The sequence below is a fragment of the Dermacentor albipictus genome, chromosome 6 (genome assembly GCF_038994185.2).
Source record: "Dermacentor albipictus isolate Rhodes 1998 colony chromosome 6, USDA_Dalb.pri_finalv2, whole genome shotgun sequence".
NCBI lineage: Eukaryota > Metazoa > Arthropoda > Arachnida > Ixodida > Ixodidae > Dermacentor > Dermacentor albipictus.
In genome coordinates, this window is record NC_091826.1 from 130,546,171 (window position 1) to 130,572,591 (window position 26,421).

The 26,421-nt window shown below is 47.7% G+C and overlaps 1 protein-coding gene across 2 annotated transcripts in view; it reads left to right on the top strand.

The window, feature by feature from the left end:
* The window catches only part of LOC139047121 (uncharacterized), a 97,152-nt gene extending 83,058 nt beyond the window's left edge, over positions 1-14,094 (top strand). For both annotated transcript variants that reach the window (XM_070521093.1, XM_070521092.1), the window contains one exon: positions 13,328-14,094. In XM_070521093.1, coding sequence (XP_070377194.1) covers positions 13,328-14,012 — 685 coding nt within the window. In that variant the 3' untranslated portion in view covers positions 14,013-14,094. The remainder of the gene's footprint in view (positions 1-13,327) is intronic.
* Positions 14,095-26,421: the final 12,327 nt, after the last annotated feature.

The window sequence follows — 26,421 nt, forward strand, 5'->3', positions numbered from 1 at the left end:
CTAAAATCGAAATTACTGCAAGTAATTTCCGAACAGGTCAGTGAGAAAGAAATTGAAATGGGGTTGGAACTTCTGAAAAAAAGAGAACAGGAGAGAGAAGAACGGGACCGAGAGAGAGAGGAACGTGAGTTAAGAAAAATGCAACTTGAAGTTGAAAGCAAACGTTTGGAGTTGTCTCAAGCGAAGGAGCTCTGGGACGATCAAGTGATGCAGAATTATACCCCATGGGCAGGCTATTAAAGCCATTGGAGGTCGGGACCGACATAGGCTTGTTCCTAAGCAATTTTGAAAGGACTTGCGAGAAGATGAACTTCGGTCCGAGCACATGGCCACAGCGGTTGCTGGCTATGTTGCCGTGTAAGGCAGCAGAAGTAATCGCCAGACTCAGTGCACAGGATGCATATGATTATGCGAAAGTTAAGGCTAGTCTCTTGAAGAACTACTGCCTTTCAGTTCCAGCTTTTCGGCAAAGGCTTAGAAGCACAGGCAAGAAAGATAGTGAGGGGTATCTGTAGTTTGCATACGGCTTAAAGGCCAACCTAGTCGAGTGGCTGAAAAGCGCGGAAGCGTACGAGAGCAGAGACATGATTATTGACAATTTGTCTAGAGCACCTTTACAGAAGCATCGCACAATCTGTTAAGCTGTGGGTGCAAGACAGAGGAAATGTAAACACTGTGGAAAGGGCGGCGGAATTAGCCGAAGAGTAGGCAACGCGTAGAAAACTGAACGCCGAGGACGGTAATTGGGACAGTCGAAATGGACCACGGAAACCATTTCCGTTCAAAAAGGGTTCGCAGACTAGACGACCGGAGCCTGTAGACGTGGAGGAAAAGCCCTCAGAAAAGAGCGAGGAGAAATCAAACGGGGAAACACTACCTAAAGAGCAGAAAAGAAAATTCGAATTTTTTAGACCAATCCGCTGTTATAGATGCCGCAAACTGGGACATATAGCTGTAAACTGCGGTAAGCCCAGTGTAGTTTTTTTCTACGTAGAGGCAAAATACGAGAATATGGAACTTTTGAGCCCATATCTTCACGACCTGCAAGTTAATGGCCAACCATGCGGAGTGTTAAGAGACAGTGCCGCCACGATGGACATTGTCCATCCGTCTTACGTGACGGTAGATGACTTCACCCGAGAAGCAGCATGGATCAAACAGGTTGTAGAAGAACACAGCATATCTCGTCTGCCCATGGCCAAAGTCAAAATCAGTGAAACCATTCGGGGAACTAGAGACCGAGGCTGCAGTTTCCAAATTTTTGTCACTGCAGTACCCATACATTTTTTCGAATCGTTCAAATCAGTTACTGCGTGAAAAAGGGCTTAAACTGGGAGATGGCGTAGTACAGGCATTGACGCGAGGCCAGGCTCGTAAATTCGCGTCGCTTTCGGCGGAAAATGCATAAGCTCCTCCAGCGGAAGTAGCAAAGGAGATAACGCCAATAACCGAATCCGAGCTAGGCTCGAGTGATAAAAAAACTGTTGAGGAAAGCCTGCCAGCTGACCAGCTCAATGAGATCGTATCGCTAGGGGGTCAATGTTCACCCGTGCAGGAAGAGCCCGCTGATGCACTCGCAAGCGACACAGGGTCGTTATTACCACCGGCCTCAGAGAACTTTGATCAGCTCTTAAGTGTGGATGTAGAGTCACTGGCAGCGGAGCATAAGAATGATGACAGCTTAGCCAAATCGCATCACACAGCTAAAGAAGGCATTGCTAGACGCAACGTGACGATACATGAGAGAGGAGGATTGTTGTATCGGCACTACAGAGATCGAAAGGGTAGGAGTCTAGATCAGTTAGTGGTACCTACTAAGTATAGGGAGAACCTTTTGAGTATCTGTCATGGAAATAGGCGGTCCGGCCACCTAGGCATAAAAAATCCAAGGAAAGATTGCTTATGAAATACTACTGGCCTGGCTGTTTCAAAGCCGTAGAAAACTTTGTAAGGTAATGCGACGCCTGCCAGCGCTCGGGAAAACCAGGACAGACATGGAAAGCTCCACTAAAGGTAGTGCCCTTAATAACAGAGCCTTTCAGACGACTTGTGATAGAAACGGTAGGGCCTCTACCAAAACCAAAATCAGGTTACAGGTATTTGTTTACTATGCTGTGTCCAGCTACAAAGTGTCCAGAAGCAATCCCTCTGAGAGAGCTCAGCTCCACCCAAGTAGTAGACACGCTTTTGACAGTGTTTGCATGAGTTGGGTTTCCAGCCGAAATTCAAGCGGATCAAGGGTCAGTATCCACGAGCGCACTGACTTCCACATTCTTGCAAAAGCGCGGGGTAAAGTTAATACACAGTTCCGTCTATCACCCTCAGTCAAACAGTGTAGAGAGGTGGCATTCTGTGCTTAAGCGAGTTTTGTGTGTGCTATGTTACGAGCATAAGGAGGACTGGGAGAACTGTCTGCTGGCAACTTTGTTTGCTCTGCGAACGGTTCCACATGAAGCGACAGGGTTCTCGCCAGCAGAAGCAGTGTATGGGAGGACACTCCGTTCTGCACTACGAATGTTAAGAGAGATGTGGGAGGAAAGAGGTGAGAGTCATACAGTGGTTGAATACGCGCTAAATCTACTGGAACGGCTAAGCGCAACCCAAGAACTAGTCGGAAAGAACATGGGAGTTGCTCAAAAGAACGCCAAATTCTATTACAAGAATGCGAGGCTTCGTACGTTTAACGCCGGAGACCGTGTAATGATCCTCAAACCTTCAAGAATGAACAAGCTTGAAGTTCACTGGGACAGGCCCGTTAAAGTGTTGCACATACTTTCAGACACTAACTGTGCTCTGAAAATGCCCGGTCGTAGGAAGGAGGTGAGGATATACCACTGCAATTTGATGAAGCCGTATGTAGAGCGGAGCGGGGTCGTTAACTATACCATCTTAGAGCAGCGTGGCACTAGTACCAAGTTTAAGGAGTATAGGGCGACCTCCAACTCTGAAATCGGCCTAGAAGAAGTAGTAGAACACTCGGTAAGCTTGCACGCTTTAAGACCTAAGCAGCTAGATGAGCTAAAAGGGGTGTTAGGGGAATATATCGACAGATTCAGCGATCGGCCAGGTAGAACCGAATTATTAATGCATGAAATGAGCTGATATCAACCGAACCCGTAAGATCAAAGCCTTACAGGGTGTCTCCAAGACAGAGAGAAATTATGGAGGCAGAAATGCAGCGCATGCTAGAGTTGGGAGTTATTGAGCCCGCTGAGAGTGACTACACGTCACCGCTAATACTGGTAGAAACCCCTAACAAGAACCCTCGTCCATGTGTTGACTACAGGAAGTTAAATGCCATCACTACGGATCAGCTGTACCCGATACCCAACATTGAGGAACGAATTGAAAGAGTTAGCGCTGCTAAATAAATTTCAACTATAGATCTCGTGCGGGGGTATTGGCAAGTTCCCCTTTCAGTGTGTGCCAGCCGCTATGCCGCATTAATCTCACCTGTAGGCAGTTTTCGCCCTCTCGCACTCAGCTTCGCACTGAACAACGCGCCATTTAGCCTCTCTAAGTTAATGGATATTGTCCTAAAAGACTTGCAGGAGTTCGCCTTGTCATATCTTGATAATGTAGCAATTTTTTCGGGCAGCTGGGAACAGCACGTATCGCACCTGAAACAGCTGTTCTCACGGTGGAGGGAAGCCGGCTTAACGATGAAAGCGGAAAAGTGTAGGCCTGGGTGTTCGCAGGTTACTTATCTGGGCCATGTTGTCGGCCAGGACATGAGACGGCCGGCAGAGCTGAAAATAGCTACGATTGGAGAATTTTCTCAGCCGCGCACAAAAACAGATCGTCGTTCATTTTTGGGACTTGTTGGATACAATCAACGGTACATTCCGAATTACTCGCAAATGGCAAGTCAATTAACGGACGCCCTCCGAAAGGAAGCACAAAGTAGCATACACTGGAATACGGACAAAGAGAACACTTTACAAAGTTTGAAAACGCTATTGGTTTCTCGTCCTGTGCTTCGTGTGCGAAACTACACAAACGAATTCATAGTTCAATACGACGCAAGCGACTGAGTTATGGGCGTGGTACATAGTCAGGTCGGCGACGATAACGAGGAGCATCCTATCCTCTATGCCAGCCGTAAACTAAATGGAAGAGAGGAAGCCTACAGCGCTTCAGAGAAGGAATGCGCTTGTTTAGTTTGGGCCGCCCAGAAGTTGTCGTGTTACTTGTACGGAGCGAAGTTCATCTTCGAGACTGACCACTGTCCTCTGCTGTGGCTCAATCAAATGTCACACAAAAATGGCTGCTTGCTTTAAATGGCGCTTTCTCTTTAAAGTCTCCTTCATGTCGCCTTCTGGCTTTGCTGCTTTAGCCACCGCCTTGCGATCCTTACGGCGCTTCTTTCTGCGGCGCTTTCTCTTTGAATACTTCTTCATGTCGCCTTCTCGCGCCTCGTGCTGGCCGTTACACTTCTCATCGGCCTGGATCGGTCTCTTGACCGCACAGTCTGACTTATCACTTAAAGCGACTCTATTCTTGCCTCGACTGGCGGACAGCTTAACCGACTCTGGCTCAATGCAGCAGGCTTTACTCGAGCTATGCAACTCGCACTCTTGTGAACTGCCCTCTACTGCATTGTCCAGCTGACGCTGTGTATCGACACACAGCCCGTCGGTCTCGAGCGCTGTCTCACACGCACAGTCCGAATGATTCCTAATTAAATCATTAATCTCTTGGCTACCTAGACGCGCGGAGAGCCGCACCGATCCCTGAACAATGCAGTTGTTCTCTCGTGAGCTACGGAGCTCGCCATCCCGAGAACTACTCTCAACTGAATCGCCCAGCTGGCACTTCTCTTCGGCACGGAGATCTGACTCGACATGGGTGCTCACGTCTATCAAGTCCGTAGCATTCTGTACCTCGCTAACGACCTTGCTACCAAGAGATGCGACGCACACGCGCGGTAACTGAGCCAATTTGTTCGCAGCTGCCCTAGCTGTCTCTACAGTCCTCTGTAGGCACAGCACCTCGTCGCTCTCACTCTGGCCTTTAGCGGCCTCTGCTGCCACTAAGGCTTCCTTAGCTGCTAGCACTTCGAGTTCACCTATGAACGCGCTGCTACTCTCACAGGTACTACTACTTTCCTCGGCTTTCGAGCAAAATCTGCTATCTACTTCCCACTTTCGCTGCTTCCAGCCTACAGATTTCTTAAGCCGCTGTTCTCCTCGTGCGTTTAACTGCTGCAAATCCTGTATCTGTTTCTTCACTGCTGCCATTTCTTTTTCAACCTCTTGCCGTTTTTGCTCACGCTCTTGGCGTTTTCGCTCGCGCTCTTGGCGTTCCTGCTTAATTGATTGCTGTTCCTGTCTTTTGCTTAGAATTCCTTTACCTAAGTGTTCAATTAATTTCAAATCATTGCAACTTGCGAAAATAGTTTTCCGAATTTCTGCTTCCATCAAGTCCTTCTCTACGTCTACCTCGAGCCCTTCACACAACCACAACAGGTAAGCCCTCATCGAACACATTAGGACCATGGTCGCTACTTTAAGCTTTGGCTCTGCTGTCACACAATACTTGTTGCGATACCCACGCAAATCAAAATGCAAGTATGAGATCCCCAGCGAATCAAATCCAGACACGCAGAGAAATTGAAGCCTGGTAAATCTTACAGCCAAAACCAAACGCTCACCCACTGAAGGAGCACCATATCACCAGTCCTTCTCCGCCGTATCCAGTTAGTTGCAAGAGGTGGTCAATCCCAAGTTGCCTCCAACTTGATCAGGATGCCGGTGGGTCACCATGTCCAAATGTCCGTCAGCTGCCGATGCTGTCTCCTGAGTCGTAGGCCGATTTAGGAGCCGTATGCTGATCTAGGAGCCGTAGGCCGATCTCACTGCTGCCATTCAGTTATTAGATTCGTCAGACGATCTCGCCTCTGCCACCATTTCTTAGAGTTGTCGGACGATCTACGAGCTGTAGGCCGATCTCACTGTTGCCATTCAGATGTAAGATTTGGCAGTCGTAGCTGTAAGAAGGAGCTTGACTCTTCATCGGGACTTATGAGAGCAGGATTTATTTACATTATTTACATTTTAGACAAGAGATACATCGACAGTCTAGCGTGACTCCCATATGGAGCCCGCAAGACTAACATACAGCAAACAGCTTACGAGCGCACCGTTCACGAGTACATTTCTAGCATGACAACGAGCACCCAGCTCACTACGATGAGGACGCACTAGCAGCCGACAATCGCTACTTATATCCTCTCCGCTCGACGTCATAGTTCGACGTCATTGAAGATGACTCACCCTTTTGGAGGAGGCAGGCTCACATATACTTATTGCACAGGTTTGAGTGCCGCACACACACACACAGGTGTAAATGTCCGGAGCCGACGTCAGAGGGGCTTCGTAGAACTCTGCTCCGTCCCGGGTGGCACGCTGGATAGCACATGCCTGAGCTGATCCCGCACCACGTGGCTGCCGGTTATTCGCAGTTCTCTGAAGTGCGCCCCGTCCGGTTGGATTGGAACACGTGCAGTGGGCTGAAATAGCTGGCACGTTGTCAACCCGTACGGCCATTCCTAACAGCAGTAACAACTTCTGAAACGAACGATACATTCAGGAAGCAGAAAAGGCCGGTGTCATAGGGCTTATCTATAAGGGTACTACATATGAAAACGCGATCGGCAACACTTTTGCACAGTTCACTTGTGAGGACACGCCCATCGCATAGAACGAGCACTTCTACACCCAGTAACGCTGCGACACACAGCACATATGTATCACAATTTGTATCTCGCGAACACATTTCATAACAGCAAGAACAAAGCTCGAACGTCGTGGTCACCACGGCGCATCGCAGCCGGCGAAACGGCTCACACGCAGTAAAGCACACGCGGAATTGCACCGATAACGAGGCAATAAAAACTTACCGCTATTGCTCGTATCATTACTTCTGAAAGTTGCGAAGGACTGGCGTTCACCACTTCGCGGGAACGAACCGCTTGCGCAGAACAGATACCAATCGCGTACGCTGGATGCACCGATCGGACACTATTTCGCCACGCTCTGAACATGTGTCCTGCTTGCATGCACGTTTAGGTGATGGACTTCCCGTGTGCGACGCACACGTGAAGCATGGCACAAAAAAAAAAGCACGAAGTCGACTGCTTCAAATATTTCTTCCGGCCGCTCTCGTAAACACATCACACAGTTCCTGAGCTCCGTCTGTTTCTGTCGGCGATTGCACGTACTGATGAGGCCTGGAAGGCTACACCGGCTGGCTTCATTCGATGGCGATTTCCGTGGATGCCAGATAACTCTAGTAAAAATCACAAAAAAGATAAAAATATACTGTTTCTGACGCGGCTGTAGCTTAGGCCTCGCGTCCTCGCTTCACTTCGAGCAAGCACCATGTTTGCCGTGATGACGCCCGACGCCGTCCGCTTCAGACCAGCCAATGAGAGACGAGCAGGCGTGCGGATTGCAAAGTTGGGACCGCTCGTCTGTCTCGACTATAGAGCCACCCACACGCAGGCGGACGGGGGCAGCACGGCCGGCCGGATTGACCATGTTTGCGCCCTAACCAAGCGAACAAGCGGAGCGAAGTATTAAAGAGGGAACGCGGAGTGCGGCGGGTGGCGAAAAAAGTAACCTCGCGCCCCCTGCAAAAGCGAAGACAGTCCAACGAGGACAACGGAGGAGGAGGCTACAGTAAATACATGAGGCGGAAAGCAGCGGACAAGGGGGGGGGGGGAACGGCCTGCGCATGCGCTGAGTTGATGGCGGCCACGGCAGCTGCAGCCGGGTGCGTGATCTGCGCTTCGGAGGGGGGCAATGACGGTGCGAGGTGGGGAGCACTACGCTCTTCCGCGGTGTCAGCTGGTGAGATCAGTCCGCGGTACCAGCATGTGTGTCGGGGATCGCTGCTCCTGCAAGAGGAAATAGCGAGCAGATACGAGTAAGGCTCGATGTGGCGCTCCCTTGGGTGTTGTGGCCACAGAAGCCCGTGGCACTACGTCCCCGCGATGAAGGGCCGCTCTCGTCACTGGTCGAACGAATGCGCGAGAACAAAAGCGTATTGCAGCGCAAGACGGGTTGAGCGGCGACGATGGCTACGATATGTCGCCGTTGTAGCTCGAGTCGTCTGTATGGAAGCAAAGCGCTGTATGAGCAGAGGTCTGTATGCGGCGACTGCACTGAATCGCGCACTCGCGTCACCCATGCGCTGCCTCTCGCGACCTCCCAATTAGCGAAGCCGTCACGCCGCACTTCCCTGTGCTTCCAATTTGCCGCGTGCTACACATTTTCTGCACCAGCTACGCTACTCGCAGCGTTCTGTTATACAGGGTACCCCAGCTAACTTCAGTCAGAGTTTAAATATACGCGAATGTGACGTAGCTGACGGAACGAAGGTAATGTTTTTTGCCGCCGCTTGAAGATACTCGGATTATTAGGGAGTTTTAGATGTGGGGGACGGAAGCATTGGGGCCTGCTAGCGCTTGGTGCCACGGTATTGCGCATGCGCAGACCGGTCTACGCGTGTGCAGTACCGTGGTCCCAAGCGCTAGCGGGCTCCAACGCTTGCGTCCGCCAAATCTAAAACTCTCTGTTATTCTTTTTCGTTCCACCTAATTCAATGAACTTCTCAAATATTATAATTAGATGAAAAGTGTCAATGAGAAAATTGTAGAGTAACATGAAAAACTCCCGATAGAGCTTTCCGTTGCTCAATACGTTTTTTGGGAGCAGTGTTTTTGCGAGCATGAAAGTAGCCCGCGAATACACGCAAAGGGCCTCGAGCGGCCAGTCGCGCAGGCAAGATGGTTGTCGCGCATTGCATGCTATGCCCTTACCAGCTCAAAAAAGTCAGACCTAGTGAGGGACCCTTAAAAAATCAGTGCTAGGACAGGTTACACAGGTCAGGAAGCAGTCTCAAAGAAGCTCTGAACTAGGAGCCATTGTCTCTTTGCTCGTAAACTCCTTCTGTAGAAAGTGAAGCTCATGATTCAGAAGAAAGATAAGCTCGTACTGCTTCTATACACAATTGCCTAGCAAAAATATTAGGATATGCAAGCTCTCTCTTTTTCAGGCTTACCGACGACACGCGTTCTCTCTTTATAATATAGTATTCGTGGAGATGGCGTATAATACCAATCCAATTGTACATCCTGGCCAGCTTGTTCAACGCACAAAAACAGCAGGTGTACTTTGGCCAACAGTATTTTTGGGGTGGCGAATGAGTTTTTGTGTGTGGCCAATGTTTGGCCTCCGCCTCAACGCTCGCGTTGCTAGCAGTCTCTGGGGCATTATGACGAAGACTCTGCACGAGAACTGGAGGTATAACCATGTATGCTGTATGGTTTTGCGGTCGTTATACAATGGTCAGTATGGTGTAAACCTAGGGACTGGAAGCTGATCTCAATTTGGCCGTAGCGCAGTCTCTTGAAGGCAGCTTACAGCACTCCACCGGTACCAACATGCCTCTGAGTGTTCGGTTGTGCTAGAAGAGACTATAAAATCTCTTTTTAACTTCGCGCATCGCTCCACCACATACGAAGAACGTTCAGAGAACGGCTTCCTGTAGAGAAGTGCAAGATAGGCATCAAATGGTAGCTCTCGTGTTTAGTACAAAATTACCGAGCACTGATAAAAAGACCCGAAAATTCTCCCCAGATGCTTTCGCAGCATATCTCCCGAATGCGCTAAGCACGACAGTGAAATGGCCTGCAATGTTTTTGATTACGGTGGCGCTTTGTGCGACTTGTTGTTGCTGTCTGTCGAGCTAAACCACCGTTAGACCTATTAGGGCGGACGCCATAGGAGCCTTTGGTGTGTTGTTCTGTCTTACATGGGCACAATATTCGAGTAGTGTAGACTTGAATTCTGAGAATTTGTGCTTCCCAGCAACGCATTACCACTTTTGCAACTGCTCCTGTACAATACGCCAATGCGAAAGCTTTGTTGCGGTGAAGTTTTCTGATCCGGAGTTTGAACCATAAATGCTCGCGTCGAGCACCTCCGTGCTGGATATTAGACTACTGAGTATGATTAACTACCCTTCCTTTAGTAATAAAGGCCGAATACAATTAAGGAATAACATGCCCTTTTTCGGACGAGTGATGGACAAAAGTGCTCTGACATTGCTGTTGTTTAAGCACTTGCTGACTGGTAAGGATGACTAATCGTCCTATATTCCGCATTGCAGGACAAATAGCCTATTATATTTTTACAGAGGAGCAAGTCGCGACGGCTTGACGGCGTTGTGAATCAATCTAAGGAGACACGCATCCTAAGTAGATCTCAAGATAAATGAATAAAGTGAATCTGATGATAACTGAATGTAAGTCGGAACTCGTAGTGGAAGAAATTATGAAACCAGGTACAAAGCAATACCGACATAGTTTTGCATAACACTATTTAAGTGATGCATTCTGCAATTGCTAAGCTACAGGGCAAGAATGCCACAAAGAGCAAGCGTGGCAAGTTGCGCGAGTCCATTCGCTGCCTGAGTCTTTATCTTCTGGAAGCACTCCAGAGCAGCCGTGAATGTTGCCGTAGTAACAGAAGAAGAGGAAAAAGCATTCACGGTAACAAGAATAACCGTGCTAACGCAAATCGACAATAGCACAGCAAAACTGAATTAGACAATGATTGGAGTTGTGTGGAAAGAAGAGGTCATGCAATACGTTTTAGACAGCAAACGCCGAACATTGACATCCAGTTAAGGTTAAGAGAAATAAAGAGGTGAGCTGCGCACGTTAAGTACTGCGTAGAATAACTCGTGGTATGTTTTATCAATAGTATGAGTGCTGATCCAAGGGAACAGTATTGCGGGGTGTCAGAGAATATGACGCTGCAATGAGTACTTGCAGGCGTATAATATACTCGGTTCGTGAAATACGGCGGTAATATAATATTACTTACCTTTTAGACACTGAAGTAGGCACAAATACACTTACACTGTTGATTATGACGCATGTCGTTTAGTAGTAGTGCCAGTGTGCGATTCTTTATTGGACAGTATCGCAATCACACAAGGGAATATGAGAGACTCCATGTATTTTAACCACATCCATATGATAACACACGAAATGACGCTACAGAAAGCATAGTGGAAATTAATTTACATGTTTACCTGAAATGCAGATAATAATGTAACGAGCAATCAACGTGGACGAAATTAGCCGCTGGTAGCCGCAACAAATAAATGCAACAAACAAGCGCAGTAGCTTTGATCAACTACTTTACTACCCTACTTAACCTATCCTGCTTTGAGCAGCTGCAAATTGACATTGAGTTTTACTTCTTGTGAGCATGGCCTGATCACGAGGCACGCCATATAGTGCGTGTGTGTGTGTGTGTGTGTGTGTGTGTGTGTGTGTGTGTGTGTGTGTGTGTGTGTGTGTGTGTGTGGTGGGAAGGGGGGGTTAGGGGGGGGTTAGGGGAGGCTCTTGTATAATTTAGACGACGTTCCCTAGCGTGCTGCCAAGCCATACTGCTTTATACTCGAGCTTTCTTGCATTTCGCCTCTGGGGGATTGTGGTTCACCGGGATTATAGCCCCCGACGTCGACCTCGACAGCGCAACGCCGTAGCCACTCATTGGGCCACCCTGGCGGCTCGAGCAGCTGCCAACAAAGCACTCTCGGCCGACTGTTGTAGTTACGATTCAGTCTGTAAGCACGATTCTGTTGCCCTCCTTGATAAGATTCGCGACCAAGGGAAGGTGATGGGTGCTGAAAGTATAGGATGCTATTAATGTACCACGTTCAGTTGCTCCCGTGGAAGAAACGACACAGCTATTATAACCATGCTGTGCGCGCATGCTCCACGAGAAAGCCTAGGGAAAATTACGCGATTTTAACTTAACGTGAACTACAGTTGACTCCAAATAAACGGAAGTCGCCTGAACGAAAATGCCGGATAAGCGGAGCAATGATGTACACTTTGGTTCGCCCGAAGTAGGCGAACTGAAGGCAAAATTTGGCTTAGCGGAATCCATCTTTTTATCAAGTTCTTGTAAATGCAATTCTAACCGGAACTACAATTTACGTCATCGGCGAAGCCTGCCAACCATGTCAAATGCTATTACTATGAATAAGAAAAATATTTTATACCACAGGCAATTCAGGGAAAGCTTATGCAATTTAAGAATATCCAAGTTACAATGGTGTTCAATCGTGGTGACTTCGCTTTCATCTCTATTAATTTATCATTTCTTTATTTCATTTATTAAGCAGAAGTAATTTCCTCTATGTGTCCTTGGTGGCATTGTTGGCTTCTTATAGGACTAATAAAATTGGGACCTTAACCTCCGTTAGTTTATTACATAACGAGGGTCTCGAATCGGGCAGCATTGATGCCTTCAGGTAGCATGTGCGGCTCATTGACTGGATGCCTTCACCCAAAAAGATCACGTTCTCACGACGCCTACGGCCGAAGGGAGGTTTCGCATCCACCGCCAAGGTCTGTGAGGGGCGGTGCTGGCTAACACTCCCAGGGTTCTATTAGGAAACATAAATACCCAAGAAAGTGGATGGGGAAACCGTGCCGCGGTAGCTCAATTGGCAGAACATCGCACGTGTAATGCAAAGGTTGTGGGATCATTCCCTACCTGCGGCAAGTTGCTTTCTCATAAACTTTCACTTCCATTAGTTTATCGTTGCTTTATTTCAGTGAACAAGCTGAAATAATTACCCTATCCTATGTTGTCCTTAGTGTCAGTGTTTGGTGGCTTCTTATGATATATATATATATATATATATATATATATATATATATATATATATATATATTTATATATGTGTGTGTGTGTGTGTGTGTTTATTTATGGCTGAGGAAATCACGCTGGCCACTGTAGTAAAGTGAAGAAAAACAGTACGACATACGTTCAATAAGCATAGCATACTGACTGCCGTTTCGGCTGGTGGACCAGCCTATGTCAGTCACATATACTGTGCTTATTGAACGTGCGTCGTACTCTTTTTCTTCGCTATATATATATATATATATATATATATATATATATATATATATATATATATATATATATATATATATATATATATATATATACTCGCGTCAATGTAAAGTCAACCGGCGATCAATTCAAGGGAGGCATAGGGGTAGTTGGTAGTTGGCTGGCAATGTAAGTAAAGTATAGAAAATGATGAAGACAATGGAAACGAAAGTGGACGAGGTCATAACTTGTTGCCATCGGGGACTTAACCTACAACCTTCGCGTTATACTGCATACATATATAAAGATGAATCTTGTAACAGGACAGCAGCAGTTGCTTTCCTAAGCAACAGATTTTCTCATAAAAGGGCTAATCAATACCACTCGTCAATCTGCAGGCCCATCTTACTCCTCCTCGTGGGTGCGGCGGTCATTGCGTTCATGGTAGTCCTCATCATTGGCACTGTCATATTGGCACGGAAGGATACGAAGCAGCTCTCCGCAAAAATACCGGTGGCTGCGACAAGCCTGACAAGGAGGAGTCTTACCGCGAAGACACCGGCGGCTACAGCCCCCGTGAGAAACGTAGTCAAGGGGTCCTCTGCTGGAAGTACAGTCCCGATGGAAATGGCGAACCCAACTTGCGCCGCATCGAAGGCTATTGGAACTGTGCGCTCGGACGAGGCTGTAGGGAACTCGAATAGTTCCAGTGCGCCTGAGCATAGCTTGGTTCCGGAAGCCGGTACGCTGAACACAACGAGCGAGATCCATGACCACGAATACTCAATGCTCGAAACAGAAACCGCCGTGGCGGCATCGGAGCCGGCCAATGCATCTGGTGTAGCAGCTGGTGGCGATGGAGGAAGAAGCCATGTTAGCTCGGATGAGGCCACGGACGTGTCTGGTGACGAAGGCATGCTCGCGATGAAATTCTCTGACAGCACGGTAGTGAGCCTCTCGAGTACCATGGACGCAACCGTGGTGCGTCTGGATGTCTCGAACAGCGCACAACCACTGAGCACGGAGGAAGTCGAAATTGCAACGTCAGGGACTCCTGGGGTGGCTATGAGTATTGATCAATGAAGACAGCAGGCAGCATCCAAGGTATTACATCAACGTAGGCACTTGAAGGCGGAACCTGAATAAAATTATTTTCGTTGCCAAAGCTGTCCGTGTTTTCCGTCGCCACCTTATAAAAACCTACAATGAGTTATAATTTTTTTCTGCCGGGTTATTATGTGAACTCAATTATTCACTAGTGGTAATTGTTTCGCAATGAAACTAATACACCTGTTTATAGTATCCTAGACTAGGTGCTCTCGCTAAATGACAACCTAGACAGCTACCGATAGGTGATGCTACTGCGTATACATGTAGCACTTGAGATGCTGGCGACGAGGTTGTTTTCTGCTGGAATGGCGCTGCCGTTGCGATTCCTCGCCATTACTGCAGTGAAAGTTCTTTACTTCGCTCAACAGAACCACCCTAAATGTAACAGAAACTGCTGTCGTTGCCGCATTCGTCGGTCATTGCCGCCTGGAGATAGTACACCACATACGCTTACTTAGCGAGATTTTGTAAACATACGGAATACTTGAGAGCAGCTACCGTATTTACTCAAGCAAGCCGCGTCCTGTTTAAGTCCTGCACCCCCACTTTGAAGTGCCAAAAATTGGAGAAAGAAAGTTCGCTAAAGTGCACTAATTGTGTTTCGGACGATGGTGTTATCACCACCGTATTACACTATGGCCATGTCCCAGGCAGTGCACATTAAACAAACATTACGGGGTTTTACGTGCCAAAACTACTTTCTGATTATGAGGCACGCCGTAGTGGAGGACTCCGGAAATTTCGACAACCTGGCGTTCTTTAACTCCCACTTAAATCTAAGTACACGGATGTTTTCCCATTTCGCCTACATAAAAATGCGGCCACCGTTGCCGCGATTTGATCCCGCGAACTCGTGATCAGCAGCCAGACAGTGCACATGGTGCGAAGCCTACCAAACCGCAAATATGGTTGCCTACCCAACTGAAAAATACTGTGCCACTAAGGCCCACTATACAGTGCAAGTGAACCTAGTGTTTTTAGTATAAGGGGCCCAGTGTCACTCTGGATACTGCATCAGTTAGCTGGTGCGGCATACTGGGAGCCTGCCGATTGTATATAAATATTATTACGACTGGCATTCTTAGGGTACAGTAAAAGAGAATAGCGCAAACCTGGACGAGCACAAATGTAGAGGGACACACGCAGAAGCGCTTCTGTGTGTGTTCCTGTCATTTTGTGGTCGTCCTGGTTTGCGCTACTCTGTTTTACTGGACATGTACAGATTCGTCACTACAGAAGTTTTACTGAAATTATTAGGGCACTTTACGCGCTTTTTGGGGGCTAACCTTCTTATCTATGTCTCTAACCATCTTCCCGGCAACCTTGGTAAAGCCGTTCGTAAATAATGGTCGCATGTCCAATGCGGAGCGCGTCGGGCTGTTGCGCTGAAGCAACATGGTTCGAAACTAATTGTCGGACCACTTTCAGAACCCGTTATGGGGCATGGTGTTCTTATGCGGCGCTCTTCGAAGAACCAGTTTGACGCGGACATGTGTCAGTGGGGATCGGAGACAGGGTACGTGGTAAATGGGTGCGAACACTCGAAAAACAAAGACAAAAACAAAGGAGTACCTGCTTGTCCCATATTTCCCTCCCTATTCGAGAGTTGATCAACCCCCTTCGTAAGAAAGTAGAATAACTCCCCATGACAGTTTTATTACTCCAAAGCCAGGGAGTGCTAGTACTCTTCCGCAGACTGCTAGTACTCGCAACCCCAGGGTAATAGTACTCCCACAGACTGAGTGCTTCTAATCCCTCAAACAGAGTGCTTGTACTCCTAACAGAGAGATTTTACTCCTTCACAACAGAGTGCTTGTACTCTTCACAATAGTGCGAAAGTGCTCATGATGTAGATCCATGCTAAACGAGACGTTTGGGCGAGTTGGTAAGACATACTTGAAACCGAACAGCGCGGTATTCACGGGGACAGCAGGGAGAAACGACACGGACGAGCGCTGACTTGCAACTGACATTTATTGCTTGGAACGAAGCATATACAACCACTCCAACCAACAGAAGAAACAAAAAAAAAACCATACATATATTCACAATCATTTCTACACGCTGCACTGAACAGGGGAGATACCTGTAATGATCATATTTACCCCCCTAAACTTGCTAGTTCTTTGGACGTAATGGATAGGGAGGGGCTACTGACGCATGAGACTTTTGAACAGGCGATGTGCGCTGGTTTGATGATTTCTCGGGTTAGTTGGTTACTATGTTTACTTAAAATTTGTGTTCTAGCGAAGTCAGGGTGGCAGGCCCTAGTGTCGCAGTCTCTACAGTGGATGCCCAGATGCCCTTTTACTTAATTATGCACATTGTTGTTGCGCTCCTTCAGGCGTTCTTTGCGGCATCTCCCGGTTTGACCGAGATAAAGCCTGCTACATGACAACGGATTGGCGTAGGCAACGCCCTCTTTTAAATAGACGAATTGATTTTCATGTTTAATGTTGCACTCTCTTGGAACGAATTCATTGTTAACCATTTTGCACATCTTCCCAACCTTATCTGGCGCCGAGAAAGCTATTTTCACTCATACTCTGTTAGCTTACAGATATGATTACAGGTATCTCCCCTGTTCAGTGCAGCGTGAAGGAATGATTTGGATTATATGCATAGTTTTTTTTGGTTTCTTCTGTTGTTTGGAGCGGTTATATATGCTTCGTTCCAAGCAATAAACGTCAGTTGCAAGTCAGCGCTCGACCGTGTCGTTTCTCCCTGCTGTCCCTGTGAATACCACGCTGTTCTGTTTCAAGAAGGTCCATGATCACGTTAAAAGGAATTCGCAATGCTTCCGAAGCGCACTGCCGATATGTATCTACTGAGATGCCCCCCTTGTGCGATCAAAGCGAGCGCATCGTGGACGTTATTATTATTGAAGGTTGCGGTATGGGCCCTGTGTCACAAAGGACCCGCTAGCGCAGCCTTGCGATCCGTTCGGGAGTGAAAGCTTTCGGGGTATACATTGTCACGTGGTCGTGACGTTGATAAACACAGTAGCAATACTGTGAACGACAAAACTAACTTTTATTGGGCGAACCTGTGCCCACAAAACAGGCTACACTTATAGCACAACGATAGCGGCGAACACGCTCGGCGATCGTCGAAAATCTGATCAGCGGGTCAAGCGCGTCGGCTTTTATAGATCAGCCGTCGAATGTTCCAGATTAACCGATGGGACCCACGTGTCTTCCACAAAGTTCTACACTATTCGCGTCGCGCATACATGCAATCAGATTACACAAGTTGCGGTGAAAGACAGTGGACGGAACCATCGATAACATTCCAGAAACTTATTTTACATGCAGGCGCGTCCTGCGCTGCACGATAACATTTGTTAGGCGGCCAAACGTGGTCGTCCGATAAAGATAAGTACACGTGTCAATATGCGCATGTGTATAGACAGTGCAGCATGTTCGCTCGTGACGACTTGGCCTTTCGACGCAGCACAGGATGGAAATACTCCGCGCCTCGGCGCCCTTCGGGTGAGAGAAGCCAATACTTCCACCATTATTGTGACCGTTCCTCGTTTTAAGTGCAGTTCGAGGTCGTCAGAACGCCTGTATATATAGTTTGCCTAGCCGAGTTCACGGTCGCATGCACACGTGAGATTATGGAACAACAATGTCACAACCGTTTATAAATCGTTCTATATTGAGTTACGTATCACGATCACCAAAATACATCTACTGCGAATAAATCAAAGAACTTTTTAGGCATGTAATATTTACCAAATGGGCTGCAGAAGCTTCCCAAGCGCGCTACCGATATGTGCCTACTGAGATGCCCTGCCGAGAACAATTTATGCACCGTGCCCTTTCCGTTAGTGTTTCGACACTGCGGTGCTCACTGCGCATGCTAGTGAGGTCTCTTTGTATGTGTATCAATATGCAGTTTCCCTGTCGCACACCAGCTGTCGCACCGTCATATTAAATTTAAACAGCACGCTCACGCTCTTTCCGTAAGTGTTCGGATGCCACTGTAATCGCTGTGCATTTTCGTTGAGTCTCTTTGCATGTGTAGGAATATGCGCTTACCCTGGGGCACTGCGGTTGTCACACCGTCGAGATCAATCTAAAAACCACGCACGCCCTCTTTCCGTTAGTGTTTCGACGCCGCTGTAATGATCGCTCTGTATTTTCGTTGAGTCTTTTTACATGTATAGGAATATGCCCTTTTCCAGTGGCACAGCAGGTGCATTAGCGAGGAGATCAATGTAACGAGCGCGCTCGCGCCCGTTTTCCTACTCTTTCGATGCCTCTCTGAGCACTGTGCATCGCCGTGGTGTCTCTTTGCATGTGTGGGAATATGCGCGTTCCATGTGGCACAGTAGGTGTCGCAGCGTGGAGATCAATATAACGAGCATGCTCGCGCCCTTTTTCATAGTCTTTCGACGCCGCTGTGCGCGCTGTGCATCTTCGTGGTGTCTCTTTGCATTGTTACGAATATGCGCGTTCCGTGTGGCACAGCAGCTGTCGCAGCGTGGAGATCAATGTAACGAGCGCTCTCGCGCCCTTTTCCCTAGTCTTGCGATGACTCTCTGTGCGCTGCGCATCTTCGTGGTGTGTATTTGCATGTGAAGGACAATGCGCGTTCCATGTGGCATAATAGGTGTCGCAGTGTGGAGATCAATAAAACGAGCGCGCTCGATTCCTTTTTCCTAGTCTTTCGATGCCGCTGCACGCGCTGTGCATCTTCGTGGTGCCTCTTTGCATGGTTACGAATATTTATTTATTTATTTAATATTTATTCATTTATTTATTTATTATACCCTCAGGGCCAAAGGCATTACAGAGGGGAGTAGGTAATATTGGTTACAAAGACAAGAAATACAATACAGTGAATTTTGTTAGAACCTAATTTCAACATTCTCCAAAACAAACAAAGGTTGGTAGTGCATCACGGAATCGTTGATTATCCTCAATGGCTGCAATATCGGGAGGGAGGCGGTTCCATTCTACAGATGTCTGGGGCAGGTATGACTGAAAACAAGCTTCAGTTTGGCACTTTGGATGCCAACCTTGTGCCGATGATCAGTGCGATGGTAGATGTATTCCGGTGGGGAAATAAGATCGTCATGTAGCGTGACGTGATGATATACCTTGTGGAATACAGTGAGGCGACTGATTTTCCGACGAGTTTTTAAAGACGGGAGCGAAAGGTTAGTTTTCATGGCTGTGATACTTGCAGTACGGTTGTAATTTGAAAAAATGAAGCGAACAGAGTTATTTTGTACAAGTTCAACAGAATATATAAGATTTTCATGTCCAGGGTCCCATATAGATGACGCGTATTCATGTTTAGGTCGTGTTAGTGGTTTATAAAGTAGGAGTTTTAAGGACGAAGGAGTATCAGAGAAGTTGCGACGTAAATACCCTAACATGCGATTAGCGTTATTGGTAACGTATTCAGTATGGGCATTCCATATTAAGTTTTGTGATATATGTACGCTTAGATGTTTATATGATGCGACGGAATCACGAGGAATGCCATTAAGACAATAAGAAGAAGGGGGATTGTTAGAGCAGCGAGAAACATGCATGAACTTACATTTGTTAGTATTTAATTCCATTTTCCAAATTTTACACCAGCTATAGACCAAATTAAGATCGGTCTGGAGAGTATTATTGTCGTTCAGGTTACGTATTTCACGGAAAATTACACATTCGTCAGCAAAAAGGTGGCTGGCAGAAGATAGGGTAGACGGAAGGTCAATAATATAAATTAAAAATAGAAGGGGTCCGAGGACGGATCCTTGTGGTACACCAGATAGCACGTTAGTATGCGGCGAGGTTGTGCCATTAGTGAAAACAAACTGCCAGTGGTTGAGAAGGAAAGATTGAATCCATCTAAAGACATGTGGATCAAGATTAAGATGACCGAATTTATAAAGCAACAATTGATGGCATACTTTGTCAAAAGCTTTCGCGAAATCTAAAAAGATGCCATCGGCGCAAGATGGCTGGTCAAGAATGCAATGCAATTTATCAGTGAATGAGAGTAACTGCGTTTCGCAGGAGTATGTTTGACGGAAACCCTTTTGCGCAGAAGAAAAAAAAACAGTTATTATCAAGAAAGGTGGCGATGTGTTTAAAGATTATATGTTCTAGTAATTTGCAGCATGTGCTAGTCAGTGAAATGCGACGATAATATTGAGGCAAGTGCTTATTATCGGATTTGTGAAGTGGGACTACCTTCCTGATTTTCCAGTCGTTAGGGAGGCTTGATGAATCGAGCGACTGCTGGGACAGTTTTGTTAGTATAATTAAACTATAAGCGCAGGTACTTTTTAGGAATTTACAACTAATTTCATCACACCACGGAGATGAATCGTGCTTCAAAGACTCGATTAATTTAGCAATGCCAGGAGCATCAATAGTTATTGGTGACATAATGGAAAATCTGTGATGCGGCATATTGGAAGATCAACTGTCATGCTTGAGGAAAAGCTTTCAGTGAATGTTCTATTCAGTATGGTAGCACAAAGGTTATTTGTGATTATGTTGCCGGAGGTATCTTGCAATGTAATTAAAGGGTCCTGTGCAGGGTGTATAATGCGCCAGAATTTTTTAACATTTGTTTTCAATATAGATGCTAAAGTAGAAGACAAGAAACTGTTTTTTGCAAGTTTCAGGGTTCTTACGTATGTGTCGGAAGAAGTCTTGTATGTCGACTATCGCTCAATAGAAGGTGAAAGTTTGGCAAGACGGAACAAACGTTTCTTTTTGTTAGGTTGTCGCCTGATGTATGAATCCTACCAGGGTGCTTGAGGGTTAGAGGTGACGACGCGCTTAAGAATATATTTGCCTGATAGTTGGTGTACCTTCGCTTTGAACAGTAGCCAATTTTTTTCGACAGAGCGGGTATCGAAATTAAAAAGAAAATGATCTATAAATATAGATAGTTCATTATTAATAGCGGCAAATCTAGGATGTTTTTCTTTATTTTATTCATTTTAGGACGTGGCGTATTAATGACGAAATTGAGCAGAAGAGGATCACTGATACCTGGCAGATATGTTAGATCTGTAGCTAGCTCTGGATTTGTGGTTAGGATTAAATCTAGAGTATTTGGAGTATATGTTACAGTCCTAGTGGGTTGCGTTACCAACTGTGTTAGCGAAAACAATGTACATAGATCTAAGAATTCTTTAGCTTGGGACAAGGGCGGCGATGAATAAGGTGGATGAGCAGTCCACAAGATACCTGGAAAGTTAAAGTCTCCGTGTATAAAGAGTGGTGATGTATGATAGCGTATGCGAACCGAGTTTAAACATCACGAAGTTCGTTAGTAAATGTGGACGAATAGGATGGAGGGCGGTAGCATACACCAACGATTGTTTTCAGATGATCGAGGACTACCAAAGCGAAAACTAGCTCCAACTCGCTGCAGATTTGAATGCATGTAGAAGGAATATCTTTTGAAATGGCAAGCAGAACAGCAACCCCACGTTTCGCCGTCCCATCGGAACGATATATCGAGTAAAGATTAGCGTCGTGAAAGATTTCAAAATCAGACACGTGTATTGGGAGGCAGGTTTCTGTTTTCATTTTTCATTTTCATTTTATCACCTTAAGGACCCCTTGCGGGGTATTACATAAGGGGTGGGTGGTACAAAAATACAGGAGGTTGCCCACTATCTTATCTTAAAGACAGAATACTCGTTACTTCATCCACGAAGGCAGATGAGGTGGTGATGGCAGCGACGTGGTGGGCAAGACCGTTCCAGTCTTTAGCTGTACGATGAAAAAATCATGACGAGCAGGTGACAGTGCGCGCGCTAGGGCGAGCAACATTTAGTGGGTGGCCTGTGCGCAGCGATATGCGTGAAGGTGGTAGAATGTAGGGTGGCTGTCGAAGCGAGCTGGTGAAGAATTTATGGAATAATGATAAGCCCGCGATACGGCGACAGTGCGCTAGTGTGTCCAAACCAGACTCTACTTTTAATGGGGATACGCTGATATCATATGAGTATGTCGAGTGAATGTATCTTACTGCGCGGTTCTGTATGGATTCTAATGCGTTGCTGAGGTAAATCTGGTGAGGATGCCATATGGGTGATGCGTATTCGAGTTTTGGCCTAACCAGTGTTTTATATGCTAGTAGTTTTACTTGTTGAGGAGCGTTGCGGAGTTCGCGTTTCAGAAATCCCAAGGTTTTGTTAGCCGATGATATGATGTTAGCTACATGCGAGCACCAGTTTAAATAATGCGTGATCGTAATCACGCATGATTTCACGCATGATCGCATGATCATGCATGATCCTGATCGTGCAATAACGGGAGGTGTACATGTATCAATGACTGAAGATAAGTTAGTGTGTTTGTTAAGAACGCTTCTGAGGTTGGTATAAAGGACTGACACATTAGATAACTTCCCACTGCCCCTCGCGATTCCCTATGATACAAGCTGCGATGCAGCCTCGGTATGTAATCCACTGGCTTCGCCACGTGTGACAATCCCATTGGCAGTGTCACCGGTCACTGTCCCCTGCACACCATGTTCGCTACGTGTCACGACCTCGTCGACAGTACCGGTGATTGCGTTATACATAAAGCTTCTGTTATTGAAGCAAATCTTGTTGTATCGCAGTTTAAAAGAGCGAGGGCCAGCGTGGGTGCTACCGAATTCAAACAGTTTTTTTCGAGCCAAGCGTGTTGCAGGCGAGAAATCTTCACAGATAGTGATGCCTTTTGATCTGAATTCATTACGGAAGGAGAGTATCTTTGCTTTCATTTTTGATTCAGTGAATCTCGCTATGACAAGACGACAATTATCATGTGAAAAAATGTCCAGGCGGTGTGCACGCTGGATTAAAGTACCAGAGCACGAGTCGACGACCTCAAACAATGCTACCAATAGCTTAGATTCGGTATCTGCCCAGGACTCCATAGCATCTGATATACACCGAAAGATTAAGTTATCACGGCGTGATCTATCTTCAGCTTCATCAAATCGAGACTGCAGGAAATCATTTCGATTGCGCTGCTCATCAATTGATTTCTTTAAGCATGAAAGTTCTTGACAAATGCTGTGAAATTTCGTGTCCCTCTCCTCGAGTTCATCCAGCCTCTTGTGCATGCCAGCTAACCATGATTCGATGTTTTTTGACCATTTTTAATGGTTTTTATGTCCACAGTTATTTCAGCCTTACCTTTTGAGGTTTGCAGCATACAAGAGTGCACCTCTTTCACGAGCTGAAACATAACCTTCATTTGATCAGATGGATAGTCTGGTAGGTTATCTACATCTAGAGGAGATCAGCAGCGTCGAGATCAATGTAACGAGCACGCTAATGCACTTTTTCCTATTCTTTCGATGCCTCTCTGATCGCTGTGCATTGCCGTCGTGTGTCTTTTCATGTGTAGGAATATGCGCGTTCCATGTGGCCCAGCAGGTGTAGCACCGTCGAGATCAATGTAAAGACCGCACTCCTGCTCTTTCCGCTAGTGTTTCGACGTTGCGCTCCTTGCTTTGCATGTTCATGGCGTCTTTTTGCATAGGTAGGATTATGCCCTTTACCTGTGGTACTGCAGCTGTAGCAGCGTGGAGATCAATGTAATGAACGCGCTCCCGCTCGTTTTCCCACTCTTTCGATGCCTCTCTGATCACTGTGAATCGCCGTGGTGACTCTTTGCATGTGTAGGGATATGCGCGTTCCATGTGGCACAGTGGGTATCGCAGCGTGGAGATCAATGTAACGAGCACGCTCGCACCCTTTTTCCTAGTCTTTCGATGCCGCTCTGCGCGCTTTGCATCTTCGTGGTGTCTGTTTGCATGTGAACGAATATGCGCGTTCCGTGTGGCACAATAGGTGTCGCAGCGTGGAGCTCAATGAAACGAGCACGCTCGCGGGCGTTTTCCTGCTCTTTCGCTGCCTCTCTGATCGCTGTGCATCGCCGTGGTGTCTCTTGGCTTGTGTAGGAATATGCGCGTTCCATGTCGCACAGTAGGTGTCGCAGCGTGGAGATCAATGTAACGTACGCGCTCCTGTTTTTTCGGCTATAGTGTTTCGACGTTGCGGTTCTTGCTGTGGATCTTCGTGGCATCATTTTGCATAGGCAGGAACATGGCCTTTCCCTGTGGCACAGCGGGTGTGGCAGCGCGGAGATCAATGTAACGAGCGCGCTCGCCGCCGTTTTCCTGCTCTTTCGCTGCCACTCTGCGCGCTGTGCATCTTCGTGGTGCCTCTTTGCATGTGTTGGAATATGCGCGTTCCGTGTGGCACACTAGGTATCGCAGCGTGGAGATCAATACAACGAGCACGCTCGCGCCGTTTTTCCTAGTCTTTCGATGCAGCTCTGCGCGCTGTGCATCTTCATGGTGTCTCATTGCATGTGTACGAATATCCGCGTTCCGTGTGGCACAGTAGGTATCGCAGCGTGGAGATCAATGTAACGAGCACGCTCACGCCCTTTTAACGCGATAGCGTTAAGGAGCTCGTGTCGCGGAAAAGCCGGTGTCCTCGGTGTCGGCGTCGGTGGCGTTGGCCGTGAGGGATAAATACCAGCAGGCACTTCATGAATAAAAAACTACTTGCAAGATGGGCTGGGTGGGAATCGAACCAGGGTCTCCGGAGTGTGAGACGGAGACGCTACCACTCAGCCACGAGTTCGATGCTTCAAAGCGGTACAAAACCGCCTCTAGTGAATGCGCTGTTGCCTTAGAAACGAGCTGTTTCTAAGGCTCAGGCTGCGTCGCTTTCTCAGGCGTAAATTTCGTTGCCGCGCCGAACGCTGCGTTGCTCGACGCTCACCGCGTCTGATGCGAGGCGCGTATTCGCTACGCCGTAGCCTACACCCCTTGGCGGGTCTTGCAGCCCTTGGCGGGTCGATGGGAACGCTGTCGCGTTCCACTCTTGAAGGCGAAGCTTAAGCGTCCTCTAATTTTTTCCTAGTCTTTCGATGCAGCTCTGCGCGCCCTGCATCTTCGTGGAGTCTCATTGCATGTGTACGAATATGTGCGTTCCGTGTGGCACAGTAGGTATCGCTGCGTGGAGATCAACGTAACGAGCGCGCTCGGGCCCTTTTTCTTAGTCTTTCGATGCCGCTCTGCTTGCTGTGCATCTTTGTGCAGTCTCTTTGCATGTGTTGGAATATGCGCGTTCCGTGTGGCACACTGGGTATCGCAGCGTGGCGATCAATTCAACGAGCACGCTCGCGCCGTTTTTCCTAGTCTTTCGATTCCGCTCTGCGCGCTGTGCATCTTCGTGGTGTCTCATTGCATGTGTACGAATTTCCGCGTTCCGTGTGGCACAGTAGGTATCGCAGCGTGGAGATCAATGTAACGAGCACGCTCACGCCCTTTTTCCTAGTCTTTCGATGCAGCTCTGCGCGCCCTGCATCTTCGTGGTGTATCATTGCACGTGTACGAATATGTGCGTTCCGTGTGGCACAGTAGGTATCGCTGCGTGGAGATCAACGTAACGAGCGCGCTCGCGCCCTTTTTCTTAGTCTTTCGATGCCGCTCTGCTTGCTGTGCATCTTTGTGCAGTCTCTTTGCATGTGTAGGAATATGCGCGTTCCGTGTGGCACAGTAGGTATGGCAGCTTGGAGATCAGTGTAATGAGCACGCCCGCGCCATTTTAGAGCGCTGCTCTTTGGCGTCCGTTCCTGGGTTTCGCGTCGTCGTCGGCGTTGTCGTCGGCCTCGTAACCAGCTCCGCCCCCCTTTCATCCCCCCAGCGCTAGCAGCGACCGACTGATAGCGCTGGATTCCGCTGACGCCGCTAGAGAGTCAAGATAATGTGACTGCATAGAACACCGTCGCCGCCATGAAGAAAGAGGAGGAAAGGGTCCCCGCCCCCCCCCCCCCCTGTTCTTGTGTGGCGGATAGGGTGCTCTTCAGTTGCCGACGCGCCGGTTATTTCACGTAGGCCCCGGCACGTCGACGAATACGTGACCACCTTCCCACGGCTAGACCTGGTTCTTAGCGCTGCGGAAGCGAGGGTATCATATTGTTTGTGTCGGCATCGGCGGCGTTGTCCCTGAAACCAACTCCGCAGCTGGGGTTGACTCACTATCGGCGTCAGCGGCATCAGTCAGTCGCTGCTATCTCTTCCCTCCTCCCTTTATCGTGTTGTCCGCTTGCTGCGCGCGCTTCTGCCCCCATCGTTTGCCGCTGGGTGTACACGCCGCCCCCCTCCCCCCTCTTCCTGCGAGTCTCCGGTTGTCAAAGCGCCGGCTCGAACTTAATTCCTTTCTTCGCTCCTCCTCCAATGCAACCCCTGTGCGGTGGCAATCAGAGAGCCAGATCGGTGGCGGCGGATCTGTATATGTGCAGCGCCCGAGCCGAAATTGCCGCTGCCGTTCGCCCCGTGCGGTGGCAATCAGAGAGCCAGATCGGTGGCGGCGGATCTGTATATGTGCACCGCCTGA